General features: G+C 54.3%; 3 protein-coding genes across 3 annotated transcripts; 2 read left to right on the forward strand and 1 right to left on the reverse strand.

Annotated features, from left to right (window-relative positions):
* Positions 1–4,614: 4,614 nt before the first annotated feature.
* NCLIV_025700 (conserved hypothetical protein) lies at positions 4,615–9,240 on the forward strand (the record flags this gene model as incomplete). The annotated part of the gene is made up of 2 exons (XM_003882765.1): positions 4,615–6,940; positions 7,436–9,240. The coding sequence occupies 2 exons, from the start codon at positions 4,615–4,617 to the stop codon at positions 9,238–9,240; spliced, it is 4,131 nt and encodes a 1,376-aa protein (XP_003882814.1).
* A 1,610-nt stretch (positions 9,241–10,850) lies between these two features.
* NCLIV_025710 (uncharacterized protein) lies at positions 10,851–15,362 on the reverse strand (the record flags this gene model as incomplete). Its single annotated transcript, XM_003882766.1, has 8 exons — positions 10,851–10,894; positions 11,745–11,804; positions 12,375–12,605; positions 13,128–13,382; positions 13,807–13,944; positions 14,414–14,545; positions 14,926–15,063; positions 15,338–15,362. 8 exons carry the CDS (start codon positions 15,360–15,362, stop codon positions 10,851–10,853), a joined length of 1,023 nt encoding a protein of 340 aa, XP_003882815.1.
* Positions 15,363–17,734: 2,372 nt separating this feature from the next.
* Positions 17,735–22,599, forward strand: NCLIV_025720 (putative ethanolaminephosphotransferase; the record flags this gene model as incomplete). Its single annotated transcript, XM_003882767.1, has 9 exons — positions 17,735–17,760; positions 18,272–18,402; positions 18,620–19,110; positions 19,993–20,064; positions 20,164–20,249; positions 20,603–20,683; positions 20,954–21,081; positions 21,569–21,783; positions 22,327–22,599. The coding sequence occupies 9 exons, from the start codon at positions 17,735–17,737 to the stop codon at positions 22,597–22,599; spliced, it is 1,503 nt and encodes a 500-aa protein (XP_003882816.1).
* Between the last annotated feature and the right edge of the window lie 4,573 nt (positions 22,600–27,172).

The following is a 27,172-nucleotide window of genomic DNA, read 5'->3' on the forward strand; positions in this document are numbered from 1 at the left end:
CCTGGGAAAGAGCCCCGTCGAGGCGGAACAGGCGCGTTGCCTGCCGTCGCGCGTACCCAGGAGACACCGTGGAGACCGCTGGGACGGCTGAGATCCCGTGGGTTCCAAAGCAGGGAAAGAACCGCGAGGAGAGTGGAAAGCTGCTGTCTCAGCAAACACACACGAAGAATCGGGATCCCCCACAGATGACGAACGAAAACCCTGCAGGTGTCTTAGGCCAACGGGGAGCGCTGTCACAGCCTGGCGGCGCACACTCGCGCGGAGCGAGCGAGCGGAGGTTTGAGACAGAGGCGCGCGCGCATGAGGAGGCGGACAGCGCAGGGTCGGCGAGGCAGACCGGCGACCGGGACAGGCGTCTTTGGACGTGCGGCGAACGCCCGGGAGGTGTGAAGAGTCAAGAAACAGAGGCAGGACAGTCCCCAAGGGTCGCGCAGAGAAGTTGAGAACGCCCTCTTCGGAGGCGGCTCCTCGACTCGCCGGCTCGTGGCGTATGCGTGTCGCGAAGCGCCTTGTTTCATGGCCACGGCGGTGTTTCCGTCGCCTGCAGCTGGGTTCTCGGCGGGAGCACTCGAGAGAGAAAGAGTCAGATTTTAGACTTGGAAAACGGTCGGGAATAGCGCCCGTTGAGCCTGGGGACCAGCGCGCACGCGGCGACACAGGGCGGGCGGCGCTGACGCGTGCCTGGGGTGAGTGGTGTTCGGGATCTCTGCCGCGGTCATCTGGCCAATCCGAAGAGCGGGAACAAAGCGTGGAGCCCGACCCGAGAGAAGGCAGTAGGTGAGCAAGAGGACAGCTGATACAGGAAGAAGACGCGTTGCCCAGGCCCAACGACGCAGGGGAAACTGGCTCGGGCGGGGGATGAGGCGGAGGGCGCAGGGACAGGCGCGAATCCGGAAGGACCAGTCCGTCGACGCCGCACACGCGAGAGAGAGAGAGGCAGGAAGGAAAGACAGAAGCAAAACGAGTGCTAAAGTCCACGAGGAAGAGAAGAAAACAAAGGCGGAAGGCCTGCCGACGTCTCCGGGGGTTCGCACAGCCAGGAGGGCGCCTGAGCTCGTCCCCATCCTTGCGAGGGGAAGGAGCGCCGTCAGACTCCTTTTGCCTGGCCCTCCGCCGCAACTGAGCCGGCTCCATTTTTACAAAGTTACGCATCTGCACACATGTTTCCTATCCAGATATACGTATGTAGCACATACGGATCTGTGAGCATGTGTATACGACAGCAGCGAAGGGGTTCGCACATTCACGCCGAGGAGGCGTTATGTGTATGCGTTTTTCACGCAGGCATGTGCATCTTTCTGTAGATGCCGGTAAAAAAAGAGAAACCGACGGTGTTGGGTTTGAGGGGACCACAACCGATTGAGGGAAGCGAAGGAAATGGCAAGAAAAGGCCGCACACGGACGAAGCGGCACGCGCGCGTGTCTCGATGAAATATTTGGAGACCGGATTTTTTGCTCCGCAGAAAAAAGCGTTTCTGGCTCTGCGAGGCCGTCCGGGCCGTCGCGATATCGGGCGGAGAAAGGCAGGCCTGACGAAAAGAAGTTTCGCTGCGCGAATCGGGTTTGACGGAACCGCGACGCGCACGGCAAGTTTCCGGTGCACACGGAACTTCCGCGTTTGTCGCACAACTTCATGGAGAAATGACAACGTATGTTCGTAAGGCAAGACGCCGATATCTGCCAGTGAGGCAGTGAAGACAACAGTCGGCATAAGATGCATCGAAATATCGGCGTCCCAGTGCAAAATAGTGGGTTGCTTCTCCGCGCTGTCGCGTGGAGAGACAGAGGGCGGTTCCGCAAACGCTGCAGGCCCCGACAGTTTGTCTTCTGCGAGAGTCACGGAGGCAAGTCTCTCTACGCAGAGAAAAGCCTTTAAACTTCTCGCCATGTCCTTCTGGAGCTTCACTTATGCGACGGGCGGAGTGGAGAGAAATTGCCGTCTCCTTTTTGCGTAGATGCGGTCGCTTTTCTCTCCGGCGTCGCCCCAAGACAAGCGTCGCGCTCAAGTGTGCGCGAGAGCGGGAGCGAAGCCAAAACAACGGTGGAGTCAACGGGCGGTCTCTCGAAACGCGCGAAAAACCTGGGTTTTTGAGGGCGTCCCGAAAGAGTTCGGCCTTCGTGTCTGCACCAAGGGTTTAAAACTGCCCTTTGCTTTTTCTCGTGTGCTACACCATTCGGTGGGGCGCCGATTTCCTAGACGGAGCAGGGATGCCGCTCACGCAGGCGCGCATGGGCCGCAAACAACACGCGCGAGGCCGCCCATCGGGCAAGGCCGTGTGTGGTTTGCCTCGCGTCCAGTCCCAAAAGTTCGATTGTCCGAGACTGGGGGCTGAACGCGGCATCCAGTGTCCCAGCTTCACGAGAAACAAACTTTTCGATCCGATGGGTGAAAGGCAACCTAATACGCCAAAGGGGACAGCTGGATATTGGACGCAAACCCCGTGTCCAGCAAGGAACAAACGCGCGTGTGTGAAGATCGCGAGACTCGAGTTATCCATTTGACACACAGCTTCGCAGCATTCTATGAGGAATGAGGTTTTCATCCCTAGAGGGGAATGAGGGTCCCCTGGTCGGGAGGAAGCCCTCACAGTCGCGTGAAGAGCACACGCGAGAACCTGCCTAGAGTGTATCTTCTTGTGGCATCACCGAGACTTCCAGTGTCGCTGCCTCATAACGGGGTTTCTGTAGAACAAGGTGATCCCGCAGAGTTGTTGAAATTGTGTCGCCCACGTAGTCTTCGCCTGCCTCGTCACCCAACATTTCGACAGAACATGCAGCCCGTGGCCCACATGCGGCGAGGAAAAAATCGCAATTGCGAAAGAGACGAACAGATCGGCGCTGCGTCTCGACAAACAATCGGTGTGCAGCGGCTGTGTTAGCGGTTTGATTGTTCGCACGCGGGCGTCGGTGTTTCGCGACAACGATATCTTCGGAGGGCAAATAAGCATGCAAGTTGTAGGGCCCAGCCGTCTTTGGCAGCGCAGGTGTGGAAAAAAACCTCAGCGACATCCCGTCTCTGGAGATCAAAGAAATCCTGGTTCTGTCTCGGTGCACACATACCCGTACTCGCCTGCGGAAGCATCGACACCCACAGTTTGTTACAGAACTACAAATGCAGCTTTCTAGTCGCGTTTTGCTCGGTGGGGAATCACAGGCTACAATTAAAAGAGTTGTCCCGTCCAGAAAGGCGTACTTGGATTTGCATAGCACGAGTTCTGGACGGGTTTCCCACTGGAGCGAGGCAAGTGTCCTTGAAACCTCCCCTTTTCTTGTCCCGAAGCCAGGCCGCAGATTCGGGAGAACAGCCACGGAAAATCGGAATCCGTCGTTTTAGAGCGCCAAAGACACTCGCGCTCGTCGCGCAAAGGCGTACACTCCAACTCCTCTGGTTTATGTCTTGTCCAACAGAGTTGCAGAGAAATTTGGTGTAGAGCGAGGCCGCGCAGCAGCGGTTGCCTAGTGCTTTCCTCCAGTTCTCGTGTTACGGACATTTCGACCGCCAGGAAAAACATACCAAGTCGGCGAAGGAGTGTGTTTACGCGATTCGGCTCTCAAGAACTGCGCCGTGTGTGCTACGGCCAGTCAACCTCACATGCACGAATCCCAGTTTCTCCCCCCTGTCCCCCCACTTACCCCTCTTTTTTGAGTGACAGTACTGGTACAGCCCTCCAGCGGCTGCCGGTTTCGTTTTCCTTGTACAATGTCGAAGGGCCTTTTTTCTCTCGTGCACAAATTCGAACATCTTGTCACAACATCTTGTCACGCATGTGCATTTACTCAAGCGTGAACGCTTCGAAAAAAAACCCTTGTCTTTGGTGTGCGGCGCTGCTGTTAACGGGCTGTCCGCGACTGTTTTCGAACCCGGTTGCAATGGATGTGTCCTGTAGAACTGTCCCTTGCCTAATTGGTCTAACAGGCTAAACCGTGTCGCTTTCTCTCCAGTTCTTCTTCCGCCCCGTACGGGGAGAAAACGTCTCTTCTGCCATCAAACGTTTTCTTTCCTCTGTGATGCACACGCAGATGCGCGCGACACAGTGCAAAATCGGGGCATTTCCACGTCGAAAAAAGGCCACGCACACGAATTTCGTCGTCTGTTGCGGCAGCGCGTGTTTTTCTTGTGCATTTCCGCTTCTTCTCGTCTCGTATCTAGGTTCCTCGGCTCCGACTTTCCGTGTTCTTGCCAGTCTTCACCAAATCGCCCCGCTGACCAGCTGGGGCACTCCCATCTGCGGAAACTGGCAGGGTTTCGAAAAAAGCGGTTTTCGTCACCTTCGCCGGTTTTACCCTTGGCTGAGGTGAAAGGCGTCGGCTGGTGAAGTGTGCTGCTGGTTTCCTCGCGGCAAAATCCCCCGGCCGCCCGTTTTTTCTTCCGCCGACTCTTCGTTCGCGATGCCCCCCGAATGTGCAGTTTCGTTGCGCTCTTCCCTTTGTTTTCTGCCTCTCTCTCGCTGCTAGCTCGCCTCGCCTGTCGGCGCGCGGAACGAAGTGAGTTGCAGCGGTTCGCCGATCTTTTTTCCAGAAACTTTCCCTCGTCGCCCGAGAGCCTCAGGTGCCTGTCAGCCACTGGAAGTCGCTGGCGCGAGCCGTTTTCGGCGTGGAGAAGCGCAAAAAAGAATGGATCGCGTCGACGAGCGTGGCCGCAGGCAGGAAAAAAGTGCATGCGATGAAGGCCCAACACTCGAAGGCGGGGTGCCGCCACGCTCCGCAGAGAACGGGCTCGCGCTCTCCGCAGTGGACGGCGCCGAAACTTCAGCTGCTGCCCCTGGGAGCATAAGACGAGAAGGCGCAGCTACCTTGCTCGAGAACCCGTTTGTCAATCGGGAAGCAAAGATGGAAGAGTCAGAGAAGGTGGCAAGCGGGACGACCGCCTGGGATGTATCCGAAGACCTTGCTCTGTGGACATGGCTGAAAGAAAGGCTGCGCCTCTGTTACGCGTCGCTTCTTCAGCAGTGCCCGCCTGGGAAGGTTTCAAGCCTGTCGCCCGATCCGATCGACAAGGCCTCCGTGGAGGGTGAACACGAAGGCCGAACTGGGCTGCCGTCTTTCCTGTCTTGCCCCGTTTCGAGTTTCTTCGTCGCTGCGTCGTCTCCTTTTCAGATGCCCCTAGCCACGCGCGTGGCCTGGACGGAGCAGGCGAACACCCAGAAAAGCTTGGCCGAAAGAGCCAGCGTGGCCGAAGCGGCGGTTCCCCCTGAGGTGACGCTCCGCTGGCTGTGCAGCCTCCCGGAGGGCCGGCGCCGGAAGATTTTCGAGGTTCTCCGAACGATGAAGGAAGAGGAAGAAGCTGCCTTGTGGGGGCGGGAGTCGGACGAAGGAGACAGCGCCAGTGAGGCCGAGGAAGCGAGGGGAAGCCCGCACACCGCCGCCGGGGGCGAACGACCGGGCGTCGCAGTGCAGGGAGACGCATCGCGGGAAAGGGCCGCGCGAGGCGACAGGCCATGCACCAGCGAGTGCACTTTTGAACCGAGCAGCACGGAGAGGCAGGAGACGCAAACTGCGAGTCGTCCGACTGGAGCCTGCCGCGAAGAGACAGCGCGGCGGCCGTCGCCTCTCACGGACGCGAAAGAGCCAACCCAACCAGCTGAGGCGTGCGAGACGGCCGAATCGCATTCTCTCCGTCCACGCGCGAACTTGTCGCCCTCGGGCGCCGCACTTTCCTCCCCGTCCTTCTTTCTATTCCCGCCTGCACCCAACGCGAGTCTCCCAGGAGTCCCCCCTTCCGTGCCTGCGTGGTCAGCCGACTGCGCCTTCCTGCCGGGGCGCGCGCGGGGCACCTGGCCCGGCGCCGCAGGGGTCTGGGAGCAGGCGGGGGTTACCCCGGCGTTTCAGCTCGGCGAGCTCGTCATGCATAGTTGGCGAGGGCGGTTCCAGCTGGCCGTGGTGTTGGAGAGAAGAATCTTCCACGATCGCAGGCGCGTGAAAGCTGGAGACGCAGCAGCTTCGCAGCGCAACGCGCTCCTGACGGCGAACGAGGCACTGATCTCGCCTGTGGCGCTGAGGGAGGAAGAGCGACGGCAGAGACGCGCAAAACGCGGAGGGAAAGGAGATGACGGACCGAGTGGGGACGAAGGCGAAGCGCGAACGAAGCGCCCTCGCCGAGACTTCGCTTCCGACCCGTCCTCCGGCGAAGACGAAAGCGAGAGCAGTGAAGACGACACGTTCGTCGCGGGCCCCCACGGACTCGGTGCAGAGGCCGAGGCGGTGTCCAGCGCCGCCCTGGCCGGCTCGGCTGCGCCGCCTGTGTTCCCTTCGCCCAAAAAGCGGTTCGAAGTCATCTACCGAGTCGTTTGTCTCGGCTACAACAAAACAGCCACGAAGAAAAGTTTCGGCGAATGGACACGGGAGAGCCATCTGATGGTGGTGGACTGCGTCGAGGTCCTTCGCAAATGCCACGCCCACAACGTGCGGGCGATCCGAGACGTGAAAGACGCGGGGTTCAACGCCTGGCAAGTCCAGGAGGCCCTCTCGCAGCGGAGCTTAGCGAGTCTCTCCGGGGGTGCGAGTGGGAAGAACCCAGGAGACAGCGGGAGGGAGAGACAGGCCTGCGGGGGGCGGGGCGCGTGGAAGACGAGAGGGCGACTGTCACGCGGGCGAGCGACGGGGAGCAGCCAGGGTCCGCCGGACGAGAGGGAAGAGACGCGAGGCGAGAGCGGACGCGCAACGAGCAGAGCGCGGGGCAGAGGAGGGCGGCGGAAGACGCGCGGGCAGTCGGAAGCACTCAGTGAGGACAGTGAGAGCTGCCGCGACGGGTCAGGGAGAAGAGACCGCGAAGATGCACCGTCGAAGAATGCACACAAGTTTCCGGCGAGCTGCAGAGATCGCGAGCGAGACAGGCAGGTCACAGTCGAGAGCTTGCGGCGGAAGCTCCTGGACGACATGGAGCAGTTGAAGCAGGCAGAGGAACATCGAAGACAGGAAGAGGCGACCACAGGCAAAGAACGTACGTGAAAAACGGAAACAAAGGAAATTCAATAACCTGCGACTGTATGAGAGCGATCCATGCGTGAGGCATGTCCGTGGACTTCAGAACGTTTCCTTCAGAGGGGTATCGAGTCATGCCGACGCGTAGCGATGCTCAGCCGTTTTGAGCGTCTTTCACGTTCCGGTCGCTCGTTATCCAGGCGCGCAAATCTGCCGCGTTTCGTGCTTTTCGTGTGAGTGGATTTCGCCCTTGCGGGCTCTCTTCGCTCTTCTGCACTCCCGGAGAAGACCCCTTCTGTCTGGGTCAAGACAGGCCTCGAGAGGGGGAGGGACTGCGATGCCGTTGCCTTGCGTTTTCAGCTTCGCAATGTTCCAGATCGCTTCCGCTCTCGGGTGCCACAAGCGTGGACTGCAGCGGACCCGTGGACGCTGTTCTGGTGTGTTGTTTGCCTTGTGCTGGTCCTCGAAATCGCTTCTGGATCTGCCGTTCTGTCGCGTGCTTGTGACGCCGCAGGCATTGACGCACACAATAGCATCGCTGTCGAGCAGGAGTTGGAGCAGAGGCAGCCGGTAGCCGTCCACCAGCTGTGGAAGCTGCCTCGGTGGCTCTTTGCACGTCTTAACCAGAATCGCTCGCTTGTTCTGCTTCGATCGTTTCCCCTGATGCCGCACGAGCTCCGAGCCGCCAGGGAAGACAGGAGCGCAGGACGCAGGAGCTTCGCACAAGAGTCTACTGACTCGCGGCTTGTGGGAGAGATGACGGTCGCTGAATTGCAGGCGCGGTTCGAACGGGCCCTCCTTGCGTTTATCAGAGAGAAAAGACGCCTCGAAGAGGACGAAATGCGAAGTCGAGAAGGTCCAGGCAGTGGAAGCGTACGCACAGCTGTGCCGGCAAGTGGAACGGAAGACAGCCTGTCAGTCGTCAGCGCATCTTGTTCTCTCCACGCCTCGTTGGGTTCCGGCTCGTCCTGTCCCTCCTCTTGGTCTTCCCTCTCTCACTCCTGCGAACCAGATGCAGAGGCATCTCTGTGCCTGCCTGCCTCAGACCTGGCGTCGGACTCGAGCCTTCCGCGAGAGGGAAACGCCTCGATGGCGCCGCTTGGGGAAGACCTTTCATGCAACGTGGAGAGAGGAAGGAAAAAGGAGGGCGTACAAGCAGTCGCTGCGAACCCGGCACACAGGCAAAGGCAGTCAGAGTGTACAGAAAGCGAGGAGAGCGTTTGTCGCTCGTCAGGCGATCTGAAGGCTGCCTTCGTTTCGACAGCCGACCTTCAGCCTGGCACCAGTCATACCTACGAGAACGGCCAGGCCAGGGACGCCACAGCCACTTGCGTAGATGCGTCCGCTGCTGTTGGTCAAAAGAGTGGAGATGAAACGGGGGGCGGCCGAGGTGTATGCGCTGCGTCCTTCACTTCATCGTCTCCGGGGCCGACCATGGGTCCGGGGGCCACGGTCTTCTCGTCTCGTCCCCCTCCGTCGACTCTAGCGAGTGCACAAGCGGCGAGTTCAGAGGCTGCCTCGGCGGGTTCCCACCCTTGCAAGATCGACCTAGAAAGGATTCAGTGCCCGGAGTTGTCGTCCTTTGGTTCGTCCTCGTCTTCCGCGTCCTCCTTCTCTCCACGTCCCGCGATTCGTGGAGACGGTGGGCACTCCGGTGTGCCTTGCCCGTCCGCTTCTCCGTCGCCAGTGCCACCCTCGGATTGTCCCTCCTCTGTCAACACGCCGTCTGTCCAGTCTCCATGGCCTGCTGCGCCGTCCTCTTCTTCTGTACGTCCTTCTGCTCTGCCCTCGGCCTCGCCTCTCCCGCCTTGTTCACCCACGGCGCCGTCCTGTGACGGTGCAGCCCTTCAGTCTCCTGTGCTGTCAGCGCCTTCCTGGGATAGGGAGGTAGAGCTGGAATGCGAGTTCTTTACGTCGTACTTTGGACACATCTCAGCAGCAGAGGCAGAAGCTCTGTGGGGCCCGTTGACAAGTCTCGTCGCGATCCAAGTCGATTGGCTGAACAGCCACTTCCTCACCCTCGCTTGCCACACAGAAGAGGAGGCCGCGGACCTCCGAGATCATCAGCGGAGACAGCAGTCTCTCTGCTTGTCAGAGATTGTTGGCCTCGAACACTGGGCCCGGTGTCTTCACCCGGCGACCATGGCAAAACACCACGTGAAGCCGGTGCTGGAGAGGCTGCCTCTTCCTCTTCAAAGCCAGTTTGTCCGTCTAACGCAGTTGATTGTGCACTATCTGACACACATGTGGAGAAGGAAAATTGAAGAGGGCAACAGAAAAGGAATGAAAGGAAACAAGCCGCAAGCATGCGCTGGCTGAAGAGGTTATTCTGTGGATTTCGGTTTCCAGGAACCCCGGCTGGGTAACGGCAGCGCATTGCGAACGTCAGTTATGATGAGCGAATGACCCTCGTTTGAGGGGCAGAAGGCACTTTCGTCTTTCTTGTCTCACGCAACACGCGGGGCACACTCAGCGTATGTGCTGAACGTTTCCTCATCGGGACCGTCCTCGGGCAGGCGCATCCTCAAAGCAGTGCCAGAGTGCGTTTCTACGGCCAGTTCAGCGAAGATGCCCGTAAACGTTCCGTCTGTTTCTCACGTTTAAGTAAGTTCCAGAGCTGAGATGGAAGAACGAGTATTCTGTAGGTCAAGCGAACCGTGTCCTTTGGCGATCACCTCGTTTTTTGCTTGTAAGGCATTTTCAAAAGAAAAAAAATAACCTTTTTCAGATGGTTAAAATCCGGTCAAGTGCTCTGATATACGACAGGAAACAACGTGGGGCTACTCGTGCGGACACCTGGTTTCCCCACCACATAGCTGAACACGTAACGCCTAGGCCATGGGGAGCTTTTTGTTTGAAAAGCCTGGTAGCCGGCTCATTTCAATGCCACCCGAAAGCCACCTCGTTCGTCTACGTGCGTCTGCAGACAAGGAGTGAACTACAGAAGTGTGACCATCTCGCAGAGCATGTCTGTGTTGATAAAAGTTCTGTGTACAGCGGTCATCCTTAGTCGAGCAGTGCAATGTACAGGTACCAGTCTTCGGTACGATGCGCTTTCCGAGTATTTGACAACGATCAACACTGCTACCCGGAAATCTATTTCTGTGCAATTCCGTAATCGTACAGATCCACTGCGGTCCCGCAGGGTATGACTCTGTTTGACCGGCAACCTCCAATAATATCCCACGTACGGGAACATCATTGGCGCGAAAACAGTGGTGGTGCATATTGAAGGAAACCATCTTTTGTACTGAAAAACGCAAGACTAGAGACACAACCCAGGCGATATTTCACAGGGGCCTGCCTACTTTCTCTGTGTAGAATATTTATTTGTTCTTCTGATAAAATAGAACAACAGTTCTGTATATTCCAGAATGCTGAAAAGCCCGCAGACGCACGTCTCTAGACGAAGACGGCCTCCAAATGTTCTTGAATCAACAACATTCACTTCCGGGCATCACATTAACTACAATGAAACGAAAAGGACGGGCGCGTTTCCGCATCATCCAACTGACTGCCCGCACCCCGTGAGAATACACGTGGTTTTTCCTGTTAGTGGACGTCTACCCCCCCCCCCCTCCCCCCCACAACAGCCAAAAAATTACCGCTTATCGTAGATAAGGCAGAAGAGATTTGAAAAAAACGAAGATACCTCTGTGACTACATTTCCACGAAATTATACAACTTCCAATGACACTACACACACTGGGCCCAAACGCACGTACTCAATTTGTTCCTGTCGCTGTCAGCGAGGAAGGAACAGGAGCTCACTTTTGATGAAGCTCAAACCATGAAGGTTTATGGACCGAAAGTGAACCAGCCACTACTGGCTCATCACCTCCCGTGATGAGGTTGCATATGCACAGATCAGAAAAATCCGGGCACAAACTCAACATATGTGGACAAAGTTGCCAGTGAGCCGCCGTCAGCTACCCACTGAACGAGTCCGCTGCGCCGTAGTCATACCCGTACCCTGCAATGGAAGAACACGAGTCACACCTGCTCAATAGGAAGCATTAGTACCTGAAATTTCAAACCATACGTTTCACAACCAAGTGTACCCACACAAACCAGCAATAATCCTGGTCCCACGTCTAGAGAAATAAAATAAGGTCTGCATAGACTATTTATCGAATGCATTGTTCGATTCTACCAAATCTAGAAAAGGCACAAGTCGCTGTGTCGCACTGAGTGAACAAGAGAAACGATGCCTTATTTTCTCCATCATCACAGACGCACCAGACTACGGAACCAGTTTAACGAAACGCAAGGCCATTTTACACAAATACAAAACGTTGTGCACAAATCTGTTTTGAGGAATTACCGAGATCATTGAAAGTAGCGTCCTCCAATTTGTGTATGTATGAAAGAAAATGTTCGTTGAAAAGAGAGGTGGATTATCGGAATAATTTACTGAATTGCTTATAATCAGTTTGTCTAAAATAGAGAGGAAAATTGTAGCGGTATCCCTGTTCCAGGTCACACCGCAACTCCTGGCCAAAATGCGGCTTCAGCAGCGCTCTTACCGAAAAGAGCTAAAACAGTTATTTGTGGCGATAACCAATTCCTTTATAGCACCAAAAAGGGTACCAGTCGAATTCGTCGCTGGACAAGTCAGCATTCGACACTCTGTAGAAGATCTCCCTCATCCCCAAGGTGCCACCGTGTGACGAGGGGAACCCTACACGTAACTTCATCTACGGAGCCGCAACTGCTGAGGACACCATATAGCAACTCTGGACTACCTCAACGTAGGTTCCATTTATGTTTGGTAGGAAGCACGGAAAACCAGGAACAGACTGAGCCCTCTCCATGGCACGTACCAGTCATTATAGCATCATCTTCGGAGCCATACGCATTCCTCCGTCCCTTCAGAAAATAACCTGAAAATCACAGCAGACAGAGGCAACGGTGAGGAGACCTTGACTACTGGGTGTACTTTCCTACAAATGCAGTTGAGTTTTAGCGGCAACGAGAAAGAAATCATCTAGGGTCCCGTCATGTCGTACGTGCTCCATTACAACTAAATACCCTAATGCAGGCAAATACGCTCTGAAAAAAACTTGCTCTTTTATGTCACGGGTTCTTCCGCGTACTTGCGGAGAACGTCATACAAAACGCTACCCGCCCGTGTTCACATTGTAATTGTCAAGGGCGGCACAAAACGGGCACGCCTTCGAAACATTCTGTAACACTGTGGCACATTCGGACATATGCACAGGTGTAATGGACGCCCTCTCTCGAATGCACACGCGTGGCTTTGCCGTTGCCCTCCCAACACGCTGCTCGGAATTATGCCTGTACATTGCCACGGGGACTCGAAAGAACGGCAAGACGTTTTTTAACGCATGCCCATGTTTTGAAATAGCTTTGCTTTTTCCACATCAACAGTAGAATCGAACTGTTGACACCGGGGCCGGGAAGTTTCCAATGATGTTTTCCCCGATACTTACGAACACCGTATACAGCAGCGCCGATTAGCATGGCAATAGCCACGGCGACACAGCACCACAACCAAATGGGGGTGTCCATTCCAGCACCCTCGGTCAACAGAACTTTCACTTGCTGCGCTTTACTCAAAGCCGCGCATCTATAGCTGCCTGCGTTGTCCGGTAAACATCCTTGGTAACGCCCGCATCGTAGCCCTAGCAACTCGCAGGCCTTGTGTTCGGAGCCGGGAAGCGCTGGCAAACATGCCACAAACGAGGAGAAGGCTTTACACTTTGCTTTTCAATTTAATAGTTCGACGCAAGATTCGGAGGCACTCGTGACAACCCAAAGGCCAAACGTTTTCCAGTCCTGATTGAAGAGATCCAAACAATTGCTCAACCCCCCCAAAAAAACAATGGTGAGTGATATGGTGAACCGTCGAAATAAACCGGGAAAAGTCGATGTAGTGCTCTCACAATTGATGACGCAGTCGGTTCCGAAGGACAGACAACTTCCCATTCGAGCGGACCATTACGCACATGATAACAATTGATAGCTGGTTCCACCTCCAGCAACCAATTTTGTTTGCCGCCTGCAGATTTACCGACGGTATTAGTAGTGAATATGTAGAAATACGTGTAAGAGAGCGAGACAGCAGCACTGCGGTGAAACTGAAGCACAGTCAGTCTGTTTTGGATTTCGCGGCAGTGTGCGCCCTACATGCCGCAGTGGCTGCCCATATGACGAGTATGCCATCGTCTTTTGGAAGCACTTACGCTTGCACTCTCCCTTTCTGCCGCTGCCTTGAAAACCTTCCTTGCACGCACAGGAGTACGATCCCACAGCTGTGGTACACGTGGCGAAGACAGGATCGCAGTTGTGCTCTCCTGTAGCGCAGAATTCCTTGCCGGTGCACTTCCCATTGGCATCTTTAGCAAATCCTGTTGTGCATTCGCACCGGTAAGATCCTGGTGTGTTGATGCAGACCGAGTTCTCCGGGCACCGATCTGGTTCTTCACATTCATTGATATCTGAATGGCAAAAACCAGAAGAACTAGATGCATGTCAATCTACTGTCTCCAAAGGCTTCCACCCAAAGATCGTATGAGGGCAGACGAGACTTGATTCGATTTAGCTTGAAGGCTGCAAACGAGCGTTAATGCGCTTCACGAACGTAACGATATCCCCCAATCGTCAAGTGCTGGGTACCCATACGGTCCCACAACAGGAAAAGTCTACCACAAGAAAAGAACCACGACGGAACTGATCAGAACCTAACATACTGGAGAACAACACAAGCATGTGGTGGCTTGTCCACGCGAAAAATAACTGCCACCAGCGCCACCCCCAACAGAACTCAGAAACTCTGCGGGGAACTATGGAAATGCCAGGCAAAATCGTGGTACCTTAATAACGGTCTAACCTTCCATATCTCTGTAGAGGCGTTTGACTCACCTTTGCATGCTCTTCCCGGCTTGCCGTCATTCCCTGTGTACCCTGGCAAGCACCTGCAGGTTACTGGCTTGCCATCGTTGTTGATGCAGTCGCTGTGTTCTGCGCAGCCTCCTCGGTTCTCCAAGCATTCATTTATATCTACGGGTCGAATGGAAAAGCCACTAGCAGACACCATGGATAGGTCGGTAGTCAGGACTTCGCCAGCAAATGGTATCTCGCAACCCTTCAAGGAAGGGCGTCTACTAACCACAACCTCTAGCTGTAACTTTCGTAGAGACAGTTGCAAAATGAAAAAGTTGTAGAGCACTACTGATGATAGAAACACTACGGGTAAGTAGCTGGACGGTAGGCGATCCCATGGAAAGATCCCCCGCTGTGGCACCGAATGGAAACCGCACACGTCATCTCCGACTGTTCATTTCAACACTGAAAGAATAGCAATGCATTATATGACAAGAGCTTTAAGTGTTACAGCATTCAAAGGCGCTATCTGTGTAAGCCGTACAACTATAACAACTCTTCTTCCATCTGAACCACCGAGACGGAAGAAGCGTTTTGCAGAGTGATCAGTCGGGCGGTCTACGGGATGGTAGCCAGCGGCAATTACCTTCGCAAACGTTATCATTCAAGGTCCGGTATTCATTACACTTGCACTCGAAGCTGCCTGGAGTGTTTACGCAATCAGAATTCTGTATTTTGTTGAAACAAAACGCTACTCCTGTAGCACATTCGTCGATATCTGCAAGCACACAAAATGGTAGTCCCCGGCCATGATAATACTGTCGCCACAGGTCTGTAAAAATACGTGGAGTCACAAGACTAACTACCTAAAAACATGGGGACGAACCAGCGTCTTCTGTCACTTCTTTTTGGATTTGATGAGCCTATGATTCTGCGCTCAAGACGGACGGGAAGCCCCTGTTTTCCCTTGTGGAGCAGCCCGGCAGCTAACCCACACAGGAGGCGACACGGTCAGGTTGGCAATCGCAGACGTTTGGGTAGAAGGCAGGAGAATTTGCCCCCCAAACAAAACCGAAAATGATTGCTTATTATGCACAATGCCAGGAAATGCAGCGCTTCTGTATTACCCCGTGCGAACTTTCCGACTGGCCAGCGTACCCGTGCATGAGGAGTGTGTCATCCGGCCCTCGGCCCGAAAGCCAGGCTTGCAAGTACAGTAGAACTCCCTGGCGAGTGAAATGCATCCGGCAGAATTAGGGAGGGTTCCACAAAAAGCTGTCCCTCCCAACTCGCATGCTGCAACACAAGTACCACAAACACAGGATAAAGGTAAATAGTGCTTTCAGTTGGAAGTGAACAGAAGTTGATCGCGCATACGAAACAGTAAGCGACAGCAAGACCCTGTTGGAAGCCTCAGACCCTGGAATGGGATCAACTTAAGTAAGCCAGTCACACCAGGAAAAAACCATAGAACTTTCCCACCGGAGAGGATAGCTGGGGAGTTCTCTGCATATGAACCGCTAGGTTTCACTTGAGAACTGTGTCTCTGGAAGCATCGAACGGGGCTTACCATCTCTCGACTCTGAGGCCCCCATCGCTGGGCCACTCAACTCTATCTTCTACTTTCTACGATATACCCACATGCGGGATGGTGAACGCGAGCTTTCTTGGAGCTGCTGCCCCGGAGCGACAGGAACACCTTCCTTTTGTACACTCTGCGACCAGACTATCCCAGAAATCTCCTCTCCAGTGCTTACAAAAAAACTTTCCAGTACGTGAGTGTATCAAAAGGTCACGAAAAAACTGGATACAAATCACGAGATTCCTATGCTCACAAAACCTGAAGCATTAGCTGCTCCGTGCGAGTCGTCGCCTGCCTTCCGTCAAATGAGACGCACGCAAAAAGAAGCAACCGGAATCGGACGCAAAACGTCGGCGCTGCATGCGGAACTCGGCAGAAGCAAGCACGGGGAGCTTAAATATCGCTCTAAGGGGCATCCCACCCGTCTAGAGGAAAATCAGAAAACCGCTGACTGTGGCACATCACTGACGCCCAGGTATCAGACTCCTCCACAGAAAAAGAAAGCCAGTCAAATCCAATCCAGGAGCAATGAGACGCCCCAGGAACGCCTCACGTGATGGCAAGGCCCCGATGTTGTTAGGACTGAAACCAAGTCACTGGCCGCATTGATGTGTAAATCTCTATCTGCACTGAGCAGTGGCAACGATGACAGAGAAAGGGACCTGTATGTGAATTAGGGAACTGTCGAAACCGGACGGTGCCGATCAGAAAGGCAATTTCCTTGATAGCTGGATTAGAGCTGCATTTTGTATCATTCGTCCCACGGGACTCCTGTTATGCCCGCAGCTGTTGGACGTTTGCGGTCTACATTCAGGTGTACTGTGCACCTATCCTTTCTGAAAAAGAAGCTGTGGTTGAGCAGGTAGGTAGCGTTTGCAAATTGTCTGGTTCAATTCGAGGTAAGGAAGAGTGGCGTGTTCGCCAGGCTTATGCTTCAAGCAGACGGGAGTTTCGTGATACACTTACGCCCACTTACATCAACATATAGTCTGTTCCTGCAGTTTCCACGGATACGCTTCATCGCTCTCGCATACCTTTTGGAAATCCGTAGGAGCCATGCATTGCATACCAGCTTCAGACGTCGCATGAGGGGAGGTTTGGGCACACGGTGTTGCCCCTGGCACACAATAAAATTTGGTGAAAGACTTCTTCGTTGTGTTTGCTCGGGGATACGCAGGCCGTGACCTCGAACTGGACACCTTCCTCCCGACGCGAAAGTCTGTAACTACGCATACTCGTTTGAAGATGCCGTAGCAACTAATGTTAGCGCTTCGAGCATCGAACGCTAAAGAGGGGGGGGGGGCGGCTCTGGTGCCACAAGCCCCGATTGTCGACATCACGTTTCCGAGTTCCGTTTCAGCCCGTCTTCGAGGGGTGATGCATTTTCTCTTTCCTCCTGGCATTAGGCCAGATGCCCGGACTCCATGCATCGCCGTGCAACGCGTCTGCCCAGTGTAAGCAGGGTCTAGTTTCGATCGAGACTTGAACAACTTAGAACGGGACCTTTTTCGCCACAACTCGGTGCTCTACTAGTCTCCACTTTTACGCATAGGGAAGAGGTGTGTGTTCCAAAGGGCAAATGCTGCCGAAAGGTCTATAGTAGAAGGTACATTGTTCGGTTTTGGCAAGGCAGTCAGGGATGACCACAGGAGCCGACTCCGTGAAAAATGCGGAAGTCCGTCGCCGCGAGACACATGAAAACGTTCCTCACTTCAGTCGCAGCGAATGACTCCTCTCAAGTGACCCACCCGTTTTTTTGTTGTTTATCGCCTACGACAAAAAAAACGAGGCTGCGAGAATGCAATAAACTCAAGCGCATTTTGAATTTGCTTTGCAGGGAGACAACAAGGGAGGTAAAAAGGAGCGGGGCACACGTGCTGCTGTGCTTGCCTGGGAAACACTACCGCTGTGACTTTCCGGGCGTCCGCTACCTCGCGTCATTTTTGCAAGCTTCTTTTCTCCCAGTGAAAAATCGCCTCTCCCTTTCTGATGCAGAGGGTCAGTTCCGCTGCCGTCGCGCTTTCACCGTCAAGCGGATATTCCATGCTTAGCTAAGCACTTCAGTTGCCGGAATGTGTTTTTTTCGGCGTCTCTCTCGGCTTTCTTCAACAGGGTCTTTTTGTCTCGGCATCACCGGGCCGTGTGTGCCACAAGCCGTTTGGGAATCCGGTTTTCTTTTTTCCACACCGGAGTTTGTCTTCGGCTGTAGAAGAGCTGCGCTTCTCTCCCTTTTTCTCAGAAAACTCACGCTTGGGGCGCACGTACGTGTGCCGGATCTCGTCATCGTAAATTGTAGTCCTTTCATACCACCACCTCGGCGTCGAAGCGAGGAGACGGCTGGTTTCGGTTTGTTTGTTCATCGTCTGTGAGAGGGATCCTTCGTCAATGGTCGGCAGTGGGGACAACCGGTGGTAATTTCTTACTCACGATTCTAATGTCACCTGTGTGCAGCTTGTGTCTGACGGTCTCCTGGTTCGTACCCCCGTTTCTCCGGCAGGGGTATCTTGTACGGTCTTTCCCGGTGTCTATTGTTTTCAGCCGGACCCAGGCGTGCCTGTGTAGAAAACCGAGCATTTTCTTGTGACGCTTTTCAGCCAAGTTGAGTAGGCTGCATATCTCACTTCCAGAAGCCTAGTCAGACTGTGAGACTGTGAGCCCGCCTCCGTTTTTTCCTTCAGTGTGCTTGGTGGCCACACACGTGGCTTCCGCGATCGCTCCTACCGTGTTGGGTGTGTGTGTTGTTCCCTCGACCCTGCATTAAGGAACCGTGAAGCAAGGGTGGCGAAAGGAAAAGAATCATCGCGCAAACGACACTCCTACCTGCTTGAGTTGAGACTTCTGTTCTTTTTGACTCTTTCGTCTGCCACCGATTGGCGCTGAGAACGCGTTTGCCTCTGTCCATACGGTTCTTCGGACTTGCAGGCGCCGAGTCAAAATTGTGACATTTGCGCAAGTTAAGGAACAACAGAACCTCGCGCGTGTTCTGGGCAAACGTGAATTCCAGTCAGCCGCCCTTTTCGACAAACATACGCAAATTCCTACAGAAAACATAGGTGCGGATGTCCATCAATCACCTTCCAAGAAGGAGCCCCTAATTTTCTATTTTCTCTCCCGGAAAGCCCCTAACCCGCGTGGGATAGGTTGCGGCGCGGGAGGGGGGGGTGCTGCCGGGGTGGATGTGAACGTCACCTCGCATATCACCCTCTGTTTTGTTTCCGTTCGCAACAGTGAACGCGTTCTCCTCCCGTGTTAACTCCTTCACTGTATCAGTTGTCAGGATGGTGTTTGGGCACTACATTCCCCCGTTGGGGCTGAAGAACTTGCACAGCTACAAGTACTCGTCGGGAGGATATACACCGTTGGACAAGGTCATGAACCCGTGGTGGGAATTTGTTGCGTCCCTTGTTCCAGCTACAGTCCACCCGAACGTTCTGACTGTTCTTGGTTTCCTCTGCGCCATTGGGGCATCCATTCTGCAGCTCACCTATTCGGTGACGTTGTCTGAAGAAGCACCTCGGTGGGTGTATCTTGCAGTTGCCTTCCTCTTTTTCCTTTACCAAACATTCGACGCAATTGATGGGAAGCACGCGAGACGGAACAGTCTGAGTTCTCCGCTCGGCCAGCTTTTCGACCATGGATGCGACATCATTCTTGCCACCCCTCTCACGTTAGTCAGCATCGCCGTCATTACCGCGGGCACGGGCATCGTGCAGCACGCCATAGCCATGTCGAGCTCCCAGGCGCTCCAGTTCATCTACATGGTAAGTGGCTGCAAGGCACTCTACGAACGGCAAAAGCTTGTCCCACTCTTCCTCGTATCTACTGGAAAAGGCCAGTGGAACCTCTGAAGAATCATCGTTTTCTCGGTCTTCGCTGGGGTCCTTTTGAAGATGTGCCGTTTGTTCCGGGAGGACTCGCGAATGCTTTTTCCAAATTCTCTCCAGCGTAACACCCCTCTATACATTGCGGAACTCCCGATAGATAAAGCAGAGGCAGAAACAGTTCGGCTCCCATCCGGATGCCCTTTTTCTTCTGGCTGCACACGCGTCTTCTTCCTGTGTCGACCTTGGGGTAGGAAATTTGTAGGAATATCGTGCCCGTTTCGGAGTCTGTTCGCAAGAACAACCGACCAAGGTTGTCTGCCGTGATACGAACGACTGGAGTCGCCTTTGATGGGGCGTTGCCTCGGTGCCGTCGCTTGCTGTGGCTCTACGGGAAGCGTTTACATATGCCTTTGCCAAAAACGTTTGTGAATGTCATTCCCTACACTCGTCCGCAGATGCTCACTGACAGGAGCAGCTCCGAGGGTTCGACTTTGTGTCTGCGATGAATTTTTGCTTTCCTTTCTCGTCCAGAACACGCACTGAGAGAGCGGTGTTTTTGTCAGCGCTCTGGCGGTTTCTGCGTTCCGAAGATTTGGTGCCACCGCTCAACCCCGCCTCGCACCTGCGTGCTTCTCGTTCACCTACGTGTCGTTGCTCCGGGGGGTAGTTCGGTGTTCAGTAAAGACACCGGGTTTTTTCTCCTCACTGCAGCATGAAGGAGTGCTGAAGAGCGTCCGATGCACACTTTGCTTGGCAGTCTTGTCCGATAGTCGACAAGAATTCACAGGACGCCGCTTCCCTGTTTTTTCGTGCATGCAGTGGTGGGAACTGCATTTCCACGTGTTCTACGCCGCCACGGGCTTTCTCGGCGTGACGGAGGCGCAGATGGGGGTAAGTGTTAGAAAAACTTTCTAGGAGAAAAAAAGGCGCAGAACTATCCGCTGCCGGCACGAGCACACATTTCGGTCCACCTTTGTCTTCTTTCTTTAGGTCATGGCCATGGCGCTCGTTTCCGGGACTGTCGGCCCGTGGGTGTGGCGATACAATCTCCTGAAACTGCTTCCTTCCCCCCTCAAGTAAGGCTGGGAGAAAGCGGTCTGTCCGTGTGTCAGGTTTTAACCCAACGGGCATAACAGGTTGGGCACTGCGAAGGAATCATTCGATTTGCGTTGCGATGCGCTATTTCCTCCGCACCTTGTTACGTCTTTTGAAATGATGTGCAGATCTACGACTGCACTCCTCGGCAGACCTTTTGCGGGATTTCTGCATGCATGCGTCTGACAGTGTCTTCCGAACGGCTGTCGAGCCGGTCCGTTTGACAGGGCGGTTCCACATGCCTGTCCATCGATGCAAAATACCCCCGGGGTTTTGGGCTGATGCTGCGGTCCACAGCAAAACGACTGCAGCGGTGTGCCGATTTTGTTTGCAGGGACATGGCTGGGTCCGTCATGAGCATGTTCAATACGGATTTGAACGGCCTCTTCCTTGTCCAGGCTACCCTCGTTGCTTGGTGAGCCCGATCGCTTCGCACGCTCTGCGTCAAGACAGCCAAGGCGAACAGTGGGGTGTATATACAGTGGATGTTCGAACGTTTGATTGCACAAGTGGTGGGAAACGGACCCAAAGTTAGGATATTCACCTTGTGATTCGGTTCTCTCCCGTCGTTGTGTAGACGTACGAGGACATCTCGCTCTCAATCTCGGCGAACAACGGGAAAGAAAGACTGGCACGCAACTGAGAGGACATGTGTGGAGAGTTGCCCTTTTGCTTTTTTGTGCAGCAATCTGCCAGCCCTCGTGTACGACGTCGTTATGGGGATCGTGCGAGCACCGAAACGGCCTCTGGCTGCCTCTCAGATATTCGGTTTGATTTGCTACATGGTTCTCCAAGGAGCGCTGTGGCACACGTGTAAGGTCTGCATGAAGCCGGTTTCTTCTCGCGTCGTGCGAACGTGGCGGGCCGTGTCGAGCTTTGTGGACGGTGTGGCCGTTCCATTTTCTCGAGCGTTCGGGGATACATTACGCAATTCTCTGCCTTGTCCCTCTTCCTTTTCTTTATGCAAAAAAGACTAGCTTCTACCAAGAGTTCCTTTCCTGTTCCCTCCCGTTAGGCGGAGCCTGCCGTTCAGAGGTGCCAGAACAGGTTGGAGGCTTTCGCTCGTTTTTTTGTGTGTCTTGGTCTCCTCTGTTGTTCGCATTTTCTCTGGTATATCAGCGCGTGCTGTGTTTCCGCCGTGTGGCCTCGCACCGCAGGACACCTTCGTTTCCGTTGGTGCCTTCCGCAAACGAATTTCGCCCGTTTGCGTCCGTACTCTGGATTGCGCGCGTTCGCGTTTTCTCCCTGTTGTTTCCACAGACTTTTCTTGTGTGGATGTCTCATGGCCCTCTCCCTTCAGGCCTCGAGGGCCCCTTGGAAGCTCGGACATCGCCGGGGCTCGTCTACTTCACAGTGACAACATCCTACAGTATCTTGCTGCTGCGAATCTGCCTGAGTGCGACTTGTCGTTTCCCGTTCAAACTCGTTAACTTCCCCGTCGTTCCTTTCTTCCTCACGGCCGCCGGCATCGTCACGTCGCCATGGTGCCGCACGCATCGATACGCTCTTCTTGCAGTAAGGCGGAGAAACGTGTACTGCATGGAACTGTGGCCAAATGCATTTTCACCAGAATGCTGCAGCGTGAGAAGGAGTTAATTCTCCAGGGCAGTTTGCACTCTCTCGACACCCCTCCGTGATTTCACTCACGTTGATAACTCTCGAGCTGTCGGTAAAAAAACAGCAGAGAGCTACCTGCAGCCTCGGGACAGTGCGCTACTAGCAAGCGAAGCAGTGCGATGGAGCCGGCGTGGAGCGGCCGGGTCGGACTGCGTAGCGGGAGGGGGGCGTGTTTGAGTGTCTGCCTACGTGAGCGTACTTTTATACACCTCACGTGTGCTTCGCTTTCTCTCGTGGCTACTTCCGTAGTTCCCAGGTTATGTGGTCGGCCACGTGGGGGTGCGGCATTGTGGAATTCAAGTGGTTTTACAGCCCCCAGGGTGGCGCGTGTCAGGCCTGCCGCGTATACTCATTGGGGCCCGGTGATGCGGTGTCCATGAACTATTGTGGTGTGGCCGGAAATGACCCTTTGTGTTTTTTCGGGTTCTGTGTCTTGCGCAGATGGTGAGCATTTGGAACGTTGTCTACCTGGCCGACTTCTTGTACACAAGTGTTTCAGATGTCTGCAGTTCTCTGGACATTTCTTGCTTTCGGGTGGATTATTGCAAAAAGAAAGACGGTGCGCAGAGCGCCAAGGGTACGCCTGGAACCGCCGAGGGTGAGACTCAGGGACTGAAGCGACGTGGCAAGGCTGCGGAGCTTGTTGCGCACGAAGACGAGAACATCCCAGTGGCGACCGTCTCCTCGAGGGAAAACAGACGGCGAGGGGCTTGAAAAAGGGACAACAAGCGCAGGAACGGCGGATGTACCAAATCTACCCAAAAACGGATAGCTCCCGCCGCCAGCATGCCGGAACAGTAAGATGTCTGCGGGCCGGTGGGAGTCTCTGCGCGAACACCGCGGCCGTACTCCGCCATGTTTCTTGTTTGGAAAGTGGTGCGGAAGGTGGAGTCAAGCACTGTTTGTGTGATGTGCGGCGTTCGTGGAAAATTCCACGAAGACATCCTGGTGGTAGTTTGTAAACAATTCCAGAGCCGTTGAAGCTGTTCCCCCGAAAGCATCCCTTTTTTGTGTCGATCTGGGAAGGAACGAGCTCTTCCGTGGTGCCTTTTCGTTTCCATGCCACTCTCGGCGAGAAGCAAACGGCCGAGCCCACTGCTGGGCCGTGTGGCTTTCTGCCACACCGTGGGTGCGTCTACGCAGAAGTGTGCGGTTTTATACCGACGCACACAGATGCAACCATGTACCCGAAAAAATGCATGCCTGCACTTCATCAAATGCAAATGAGTGGTGGAAGGCTTTCGCGCCTCGGCACTCCATTGTGGTCTTGCGACTGTTCCCTCCCGTGCACGTGAGATGGGTATGGGTGCCGCTGTTTCCGGGGCCGCATTTTTTCCCGTCGCTACTGCTGGTTGCCTTTTCCTGATTTGTCTTGTACACGTGTTGTGCAAATCGAAACGAGCTGCGGAGTTCCGCAGCCGCTCTCCTGGTTTCGGGGTCGGGATCTTTCTCGTTTCTCGGCTGTCAGGGCTTCGGTGCGGTTTTCCTCAAGACTTCGAAGGATTCTTGGTGAAGTGTGTGAGCAGAGCATTGCGCAATCTTGGCAGCATTCTGTTTGGCCAATTGGAATTTGTTTTAGCTGACACTTCGTCTTGACCGACTGTACCTCTCCCTGCCCTTCTGGCCACATTGCTCGTTCTGGAAAACTCAAACCTCATCTAAAGAGCGCTATGGGGGACGTTGGGCGGTTCCCGTCACCCGCTTTACCTTTTGTCTACTTTCTTTGTCAAGGCACCGTTCGAGGTGTTACACCGGTGCGTTCTTATACGATAGGGGCACCCCGACAGCAAAGTGGAAATGGCTCCTGTTCCCTTGCTAGACCAAGGGCACTTTTATTCAGGAACGCCACACAACCTCGAGAGGGGGCAAGACTCGTCAAAAGAGGTGTTCCTATTGGAGACATCCACGCCAGTGTAGACTGCGCAGGAATGAAACGAAGAAGTGAACTCATGGGCAGCAGGCAATATGAGAAGATTCACACCAAGAAGAGATAAAACTCGAAAGTACGGGCAGCGCCCGCAAGAGAAAATGACGCTTGGCGAGCTCCATAGTCGGTGAGATAGCTTTGGTACGATCTCGGACGACGGCGAAAGAGTCGTGTGATAACAGGAGATCCTTGTTCTACGGCACAACAGAGATATAGATCTGTGTTCAAAGGGACTTCTGTTCCAACCGTGGCAACGGTTAGACCGTGTAATGTTGTTACCGCGGTGTAAGTATTGTCTCTGTACAAATGATCCGCGATCCAAAACTGTATAACTCAAATCAAATGTAGGGCCTGCGATAATTCACCAAGGGCCAAAAGAGAAAGATCGCGTTAGTTCGGTTGAACAGGCGTCTGACATAGTATGGTACAAAGATCAGATCTGTGCGCCAAGAAAAACAGTCTAAATGTTAGTCACGTGGAGAGGGTTAACTGCCGCCGCGAAGCAGAACTCCAGGCTTGACAGAGCCAGAGTTCGCTCCTTTGTTTTTAACCTTTAGGTAAGGTTGATGCGTGTTCCGCCTGCTGTATCCTGACACGTCTCTAATAAGAAACTTGCGAGGGGGAAGTCTGGGGCTAAACTCTGGAGAGCTTTGCAAACTTTCTTCAATCTGGCAAGGTCCAGCGTCTGAAGAGCAGCCTCCGCTGCTCGATCTTTTTCCAAGCCAAGGAAAGCGGTCAGAAACTTGGAAGTCTCGTCTTCTGGTGGCCAGAGCCTGAGGGTAGCCCGTCGTCCGATGGGGATGGCACGGGTGAATGTATCCTCATGTTTTTCCTGCAGACCTCTTGTACAACCATAGTCCGCTTGAGTTTTCTCGACTGAAAGGTTCCCTTCCTCGTCACCCTTTTCTGTAGACAGGTGCCGAGAACAAAATAACTGGAACTTCGCATCATGTGAATGCCGATCTCGGAGGACCAGTACGAAATGAGCAGACTGCCAGTGTCTTGACTGTCTGAGACAGCGGTAACGTCTTGAACACGTGAAGCAGATGCTGTCGACGGCACCTACAACTCCCAACTTTGGATGATTTAGATTTTTAAGTGAGAGGCAGGGGGTCAGAATGCAGACGGTGATCTGCCACCGTCGACGAAAGACTGTGTTGGGATCTCTTTATCTGACGGTTGACCGTAACTTCGTGTGTGGCCTTCACGTCGTCGTTTTCGTGGTTGTGCCTGTTTCCTTACTCTCTCTCTTGACTTCCCCCGCGGAGGCGGAGGCGGAGACGGCCTCGATGGTCCCGACTGCTTGCGGCGACTGAGGAACGGATTTTTCATCTGTAGCAGCTCGCGTCCCTGAATAGACCACAGCGGACTGAGATTTGTGGGCTGGCTTTGTGTCGAGGTTCTGCTCAAGAGAATCAAACGAGGCGCCAGAGCCGTCTTGTACAGGGCTCGCCTCGCCAGAGCTGCTGGCGTCCGAGCAGTCGCTGCTGGCTGAGTCGCAGAGAGACTGAAACGAGAGAAGAGGCCAAGAAGTGTTGATTTGCGCTTTTCCTTCAGCGAGTTTTCCCCACCCGATATTTCCTTGGCGTCCAGAGGAACGAGACATGTCCTTTTTCCCCGGGGCAGCCGCCACGAACGCCAGCGAAAGCCGTGATGACCGTTCCTGTTGTTGACACGGGCCACGTGTGCGGCGTGCCTGCCTCCCGTGATCGAACAAGACTCTGAGACCATATGAGAATCCCTTTGTTAATGGCTGTGTTAGAGCTTTCAAGGCGAAGGGCCTATCGGGCAAAGGAGACGTTTTCGCGGAGGAGTTAGATGATGTATCACTGGAAGGATCGGCCGCCGTCGAGTGGCAAGGTAGCTCGGTTCTCTTGTCTCCCTCCCGCCCTCGGAATTGATGCAGGTGAACCAAGTAGTTCAACGTTCGCCGGTTAATGTCTTCGAAAGAAGAAACCAGCCTCTTCAAACCATGAACCCCAGGCGGGGAAACCTTGCGAAGTCGGGATTCTGCCCACAGCGGTTGTTGTGATTTTCGCCATCTCGTAGCACATGTAGCAGACTCCGCTGGGAAAGACGGGTTTTGGATGGTAGAAGCAAGTTCTGTTTTCTCTGTGTGATGCGCGAAATCCCTCGTCACCGCTGGATCTCTATTGGCATCAACAGCTGCCTCTTCGTTCCCTGTCCGACCCGACTCCTCTGTTGTTTCTGGACGGCTCTGGTTCATGTTCAGGCGCATGTCCTGAGCCGGATGAAAAGCCGTATTTGTCTGTCGACGAGACTGGTTCAGTGCCGACGCCCGACCAGTCTCCTGTTGAGTTCTTTGCAATGCAGATCGCGATCGTGAGGAGCTGGAAGCTGAAACGAACTTGCTTCTCGCGACGGGGACAGTAATATAGGTAGCAGAACTGGGCCGCAAGTGAGGCGACTTTGAGATCGTGGACAGAGAACACGAAGAAGGTCTGACTGTTTGCCAGGGGAGCGCCGACCACGTACACCGCCGCTGCAAACGACTTGGGTTTGCGAGCAGAGATTCTTTTTCTTTCGGATAAGAGGACGCAGTGTTCCATTCAAGTGTCGGGCCGGGTTCCGTCCCACTTTTTCGTCGTAGTCTCTCCAGAGAACCTAGCTTCGAATGGAGAGGTGATGCCGAGTCGCCCGGAGCTGGATAGCCCGACGCACTGGAGCATTGATGCTGCGCTAGAAATGAAGCACATTCAGGAAGAGGCTCTGGAGCGGGCCGTATGCCACTTTTGTAGAGGTCAGGCCAGAAGCCAGATCGTAGGTCGGAAACCATGCTAAGGAGACGTCGAGAAAGACGACGCAGTCGGCGGTCGTACATGGAGCACCGCCGGAGCACCTCTCGCTGTTCGGACCTGGGTACGAAGGACCGGGGAACACCATGGAAACAACGTCTGGAAGGGGAGAGACACTTGGTGAGGCAGTTGCGTCGAGCAGCTTCTGTTATTTGAGTCCCTAAAATCGTTTCGCCACCCGACGTTTTCTGTATTCAGATGCTCAGCCCTGAGTTTCCAATCGTTTAGGACAGGCGACTTAACGTAGTTACACGGCGGCATGTGCTACAAAGAACTGTGTCGGCTTGACGTTGCGTAGCTCAAAGACAGAGAACAAAGGTAGAATGCCTTGTACCGTCAATATCTTTCGTGTCATTTTCCGACCGGCCCCAGTTGTGCCACAGACGTTTTCACGTCGAGTGGAGCAACTGGACGCCCCTGATGCGATGGCGCCACACACAAAGCGAGAGCAGAAAGGCCAGATAAAGGTTGCGCACATTCTTACCTGGATAACAGGACGACAGGGCTGCGTTATGGTGTCGCAACTGTCAGTGCTGGTGTACTA

The sequence above is a fragment of the Neospora caninum genome, chromosome VIIb (genome assembly GCF_000208865.1).
Source record: "Neospora caninum Liverpool complete genome, chromosome VIIb".
Taxonomy (NCBI): domain Eukaryota; phylum Apicomplexa; class Conoidasida; order Eucoccidiorida; family Sarcocystidae; genus Neospora; species Neospora caninum.